The sequence below is a fragment of the Chenopodium album genome, chromosome 18 (genome assembly GCF_948465745.1).
Source record: "Chenopodium album chromosome 18, dcCheAlbu1.1, whole genome shotgun sequence".
Classification (NCBI taxonomy): Eukaryota; Viridiplantae; Streptophyta; class Magnoliopsida; order Caryophyllales; family Amaranthaceae; genus Chenopodium; species Chenopodium album.
Window position 1 is genome coordinate 14,165,892 of NC_137851.1, and position 6,115 is coordinate 14,172,006.

The 6,115-nt window shown below is 36.6% G+C and overlaps 1 protein-coding gene across 1 annotated transcript; it reads right to left on the reverse strand.

The window, feature by feature from the left end:
• Positions 1-2,613: 2,613 nt before the first annotated feature.
• LOC145591884 (uncharacterized) lies at positions 2,614-5,902 on the reverse strand. Its single transcript, XM_081648370.1, has 3 exons — positions 5,357-5,902; positions 4,790-5,260; positions 2,614-2,814 (listed from the first exon to the last, which is right to left on the reverse strand). The coding sequence occupies exons 1-3, from the start codon at positions 5,900-5,902 to the stop codon at positions 2,614-2,616; spliced, it is 1,218 nt and encodes a 405-aa protein (XP_081504496.1).
• Between the last annotated feature and the right edge of the window lie 213 nt (positions 5,903-6,115).

Consider the following 6,115-nt stretch of genomic DNA (forward strand, 5'->3'; position numbering starts at 1 on the left):
AACTCTACTTGTAAAGGTTGGCATTGATGAATCTATTTTATATATATTTTATTCCCCGTCCCACGGTCGTATTTGTGCTTATTTGAGCTCTACGGAGCTATTTTTATTACTAATATACGTTTTCTAGTGTTTTTGTAGAGTTGGTATTATTTTATAGGAATTTGCAGATTTGTGATAATTCTAGAGCTTATTGAGCCACTACAAATATATTAGAGTTAGATCGTATTTTATGACCGAGTATTTAAAGCTGAAGGTCGTACTGATTAAGGTCTTGATTGGTGAAGAAGTCCAACTAATGAACAAGCTAGTACCACAAACCAAACAAGTTAAAGATTGGATCAAGCATAAGAAGCCCAAGATAAGCCACGAGTTCCGTACTTCTGCTGCTGGGCGTGAAGACTATTGGGCCTACAAATTCCTTGGGCCTTACTCTAGTTATTTTCGCCAATGTCGGTTGCCGAACTCCAATTTCACGCGGCTTGATCAATTTGTTTTAGATGTAGTTTGCATGGGATTAGTTATTAACTTGGACTAAAACTCTTTTTCCTTTCTTATAAAAGGAGGGAAGAGTTACGTAGCTGGGGGAGTTTTGAGTTGAATTAGATTTAGGTAATTTCTTAGCTTAGTTTTATTTTTAGTTTTTGGTAGTTTTTAATTAATTAGTTTTAGTTTACTTCTTTCTCTCTCTAACTTTTCTCTCTCTCTCTCTCCCTTAATTAAACTCTTAGTATTATTTTCTCTCTTGTTTCTCTCTCTACAACTCTTGGTTTAATTTCAGTTATTTATTTTCTTTCTTCTATCATGTCTTCTTTTATTGCTTTGATTAGTTTAGATTTAATTATGCTTGAGTAGTTCTCTTTCTAGGGTTTGTGGGGATCCATGAATAATATGAAGGGGTAATTTATTGTTGTTAATTATCAATGCTTAATTGATTTCCTATTGATTGATTTAATGCTCTGTGACTAGATTAGGCCTGATCTTTTATGCATGAGTTTGACAATATTGATTCGAGATTCGAGAGATGAGAATTGATGTTTAGGTCTAGTTTCAATAGGCGGGTTAATCTATAAATGGTTAAGTCGAGATTCGAGAGATGAGATTTAATACCGGTAGATTAATTCTGTGATTGTAATACGTAGCGAAAGCCCTTTATAATCTGGTTAATTGATGCATTGATGATTGATTATTATGTTTTACCTTGGAATATTGTTTATTGGTGAACCTATGCCCTAGGCCTTTTAATATTTGATTTCTCCCTACTTTATTTTCCCCACTCATATTCTTCGTAGTATAGTCTTTAATTACAACAACATTGGTTACCCTGATAATTTAGATTATAATAATTAATTAGAAATAGAAAGACTTGTTTCCCTGTGGATTCGACCCTACTTCCCTATCTGCATTAGTTAGAGGACTTAGGTAATTATTTTTGATTAGGTGATACGACTTTACCCTGTCATTCCAAGATAAAGACCCAAATCGTCTGTTACTTCCATACCCAATTCAAGGTTGATTTGTTCTTGCTGCTCTGTTGCTACATTGTTAGAGTAGTAAACTCTAGATTTGCTGAGACTGACTTCTTGTCCTAAGGCCATACAAAAACGCTGCAGGTAGTCTCTAATAGTTTTCGCTTGGTCAATCAAAGCTTCAGCGAAAAGTATAAGGTCGTCAGCAAAAAATAAATTAGATATCATAGGGCCACCTCTGCTCGCATATATGGGTTTCCAGCATCCTTCCATGATTGCAGCCTCAATAATTTGATTCAGTCGTTCCATACATAAGATCAAAAAGGTAGGGAGACAAAGGATCTCCCTGCCTAATGCCCCGCGAAGGATAGAACGCTTTAATTTTTTCCCCGTTCCAAAGGACTTGCATCGAGGGAGTTGAGACACACTCCATGATTACATCGATCATTCGAGCGGGAAAATTCATCTCGCTGAGAGTATCACGGATAAATGACCATTTAAGTCGATCGTATGCGTTTTCAAAATCAATCTTAATAGTCATATATCCTTTGCCACTTTGCTTTCTCTTCATCGTATGAATTACCTCTTGAACAATCACGATGTTATTCGTGATCTGTCGGCTTGGAACAAAGCTTGATTGAGAGTCTGCTATGATTTTAGGTTGGGCAAGTTTAATCCGATTCACTAAGGCTTTGGTGATGATCTTATATGCTACATTGCACAAGCCTATGTCGGAATTGAGATGGTGTCTCTGGATTGTCTACCTTAGGGATAAGGACTAAAAAAGTTTCATTCAAAGAGTCTGGCAATCCTTTTCCTTCTAGCACTGAAAGCATCGCATTATAGAAATTAGATGAAACTAACTCCCAGTGCTTCTGATAAAATAAAGCCTGAAAGCCGTCAGGTCCCGGGGCTTTTAACGACCCCATGCTTTGAACTACAAAATCAATGTCAGCCTTGGTGTATGGTCGGTTCATCTTTTCCCCCACTCTTCACTTAAGAAACCAGCACATACTCCTCTAGGAATGTCATACTCTCCTTTACTTCCATCATCAATAAATAAGATTGCAAAATAATTCGTCACCTTATTTTTTACTTGAGTTTTATCATCAATCTAATGCCATGCCTCATCCTTAATAGCAGTAATTCAATTTTTCCATCTTTGGATAACAGTACTAAGATGGAAAAAATTCGTATTTCTATCTCCCGATTGTAGCCAATCCACGCGAACTTTCTGGTACCATAGAATTTCTTCTTGATAGAGTACAACATCAAGATCCTTTCTCAATTTTGCTTCTAATTTGATCAAACCCAAATCACGACCAGTAGCAAGGGCTTTTTGCGCCCCCTGTATACGAGTGTAGGGAATATTTCAAGCATCCCACAGTTGAGCCCCACTGTGATCATACACTTAAGCATGGTGGCGTCCAAAGGGAAAGAAGCTAGAGTAAAAGAGTCGCCAACAAGTTTTAGGAACTTGTAAACCGTTCACAAGGTGAAGGTTAACTCCAATAGGTCTGGAACCATGACCGGAAGTTCGGGGATGAAGGTACAAATCCAACCTAAAAGAGATTGAACCTGCCCTAAATAGGCCTCTACTTTATTCTTCTCATATTCATGTGCGCTTTTTGACTAACATGCAATCAATAGGTTTACCCTAAACCTGTTTAATCTATGTTGGTTGAATATTAATGCACAAACAAGACTATTATTGGCGATCACTTGAATTATAATCATATTAACCCTAAACAAGATTATTAATTATCTTATTAAACGTGATTACAAGTACAAATTCCCTTTTATCCTGCAAGAGAGGGCGTGATCAAGCAATAACAACAACAATAAATATCAAGCAACATAATAATCACAATCATCATCATAATAATATTCTCAATAAAGCATAATATTAGCAAGATCCTAGGCATGATACTAATAAGATTAATAACAAATCCTAGCATGTCACTAAACAATAAAGATCAAAGCTTTATTGCTAACATGACACTAACATGATATTAGGAAAGAAATAGGAAGCATCATAATAATATTAGAAATATTAGTTAACCCTAAACATGATACTGGGAATCATAAAGACATCCTAACATGATACTAGGAATTAAAACAATTAAAGCATGATTTCTATATCAAAATAATAACAATTAAATTACTTACTTCGATGCCTCGTATCTCTTTCTAATAACAAAATACACACGTTAGTAACTTCAAGGAAAAATAATAAATCAAATAATTGAAATAGAGATTTGGGACCACACCCTCAGAAATTATAAACCTTTCACGTCTAGGGCGAAGGCAACTTCGACCTTAGCTAGGTGTGTCTAGAGCTAATGAGTATGGAATTTTGTATGAGGGAAGGTTTAGAAAAATAATAGAGAGAAAGCTTCTAGCTTTTAGAGAGAGAAAGAGAGAGATGATTGTTGATTGTTGTTGATTGTTGACTATTGATGATGATTGAAAACAGAGAGATACGACCCCTATTTATAGAAAAAAATAGCATGGGATCAAAGAAAATCAAATTCGGAATAAAATACCTCATGTCGCAAACGACAAGATTCAGCGCCAGGCGACGAAAGTCAGCGCCTGGCAACGACGCTGTCGTCTCGCGCTAGTTTAAAAGTTAACGCGCTTTTACACGCGTAATTACCTTTAAAACCGGTTACAAGTAATTAGGCGTCCAAGCAGGTTTAAAATCAGATTTAACATATTTTATTCAAAATCAAACATCTCTCTTTTTTTTAAAAAAATATATATATATAATTATCAATCCCAATCTTATTAGAATTAAAGAGAACCTTCTAGATATTCCAGAAGATTAAAATCAATCCTAATTACTTTAGAAATAATAATTAATAGACCCTCCTCTAGATCATAGGGCCACATTTAAAAATCATTGGGCCTAATTTAATTTAATCCATAACTTCCTCATAATTCATCGGAATCGGGTTATAACATATCATTGGAAAGCTCTTTTCAAGCCCAATCCAACTACACTATTATTGGACCCTTATCATGGACCAAACTAAATTGGATTGGCTATTTTTCATAAAATAGAGTAAGAAAAGAAATATTTTAGAAAACAGAAACATAAATATTTTAATAAAAACATCCTCATCATTAGACTTTCCACACTTCCACTTCGTTCAATAATCAAATGACGTGAAAGGTACTCATCACTGGGTTTAATTTTGGGGAGACACATTTGGGTGTTTACAACGAGCCATTAAGATCTTTTTCTCACAAAAAATGTTATGAAAAACATTTTTGTTCCACTCTTATAGGTTATGCGACATGGTTTTGAGATGAGGGACCAGAGGTATATTTCTATCCCAATTTTCAGCCATAAAATCAAAGAATTTTTCATGACTTAACCATGCGGCTTGAAAACGGAATGGACGGTTAATTGAATCTAGGGGAGCAAAACCATTAGGTGAAATCAAGAGGGGGCACTGATCCGATTGGATAACCGGGAGGTGCTTGACTCGAGCTTTGTCATATCTCAAACTCCATTCCAAAGAACACAGGGCATGATCAAGCCTCACACTTTGACGAGTCTCAACTGAATTATCTCTAGTCCATGTATGAGATGGTCCAGAGAATTCGACTTCAATCAATTGGTGACTTTCAATCAAGTGATTGAATTGGGCACTCCTTCTAGTTGTTGAACTGCAACCTAAGCTTCTTTCCCATCCAAACCTTGTTTCATTGAAGTCCCCCACTATGAGCCAGGGTTTATTTCTATTAAGAGCAAAATTCGAAAGGTCATTCCATAGCTCTTGTCGCTAGGAAGGGTCATGGCTAGCATATACCGTGGTTAGGTACCATGGTTCTTCTCCTACTCTTGTAATTATCATAGTGATGTACTAGTTTGATTTTACAATAGGATCAATTGTTACTAATTCCGGCTTCCAAAAAACCCAAATACCGCCACTGAAACCTTGAGCATCCACACGGGTGTGTCCATTGTATCCAACCATATTAGCTATGTGATTGGCATGATCACCCCCCATATGTGTTTCTACAAGGGCAAAAACACAAGGTTTATTGATCCTTATTACTTCACGCAATGCTGCTAGAAAATCACGACTTTTGGACCCTTGAACATTCCACACCATACACATCATTGGGAAGGAATTTGCACTAATAAGATGATTATTCATAAAACCAGATGAGTTTGGGAATATGGCTTGATATGCATCTGAAATGGAACGCAAGGCTTTCTTAATTTCCATTGGCAGCTTCAAGATTATCATCAACTCTAGTGCCTCCGGATTCGATGCTATCCATGAATGTATCTCCACCTCCACCTTGTGAGTCAGGGGATCAGGTATGCCCAAATATGGGTCCTCCATTGGAGTTGTGGCACAAATGATCTTCTCCGGTGGAATCCGGAGCACAATCGGGGTTATGTGTATTAGAGACATGAGTTAGAGAAGTGACAAAGTTGTTCAAAGAGGGGAGCTTGGCTGTTTTAGTGAAAGGCGTGGGAGGGGCTTCAGTAGTAGCTTGATTAGCAGTAGGAATATTCTCTTTGCCTAAATTAGCTTGGGTGGGAAGAATACTTGGGATCTCAGTTGACAGCTCATTTGTTTTATCTTTTAGGATAGAATCTCTTGGCATATCTTTTTTCCTCCTTA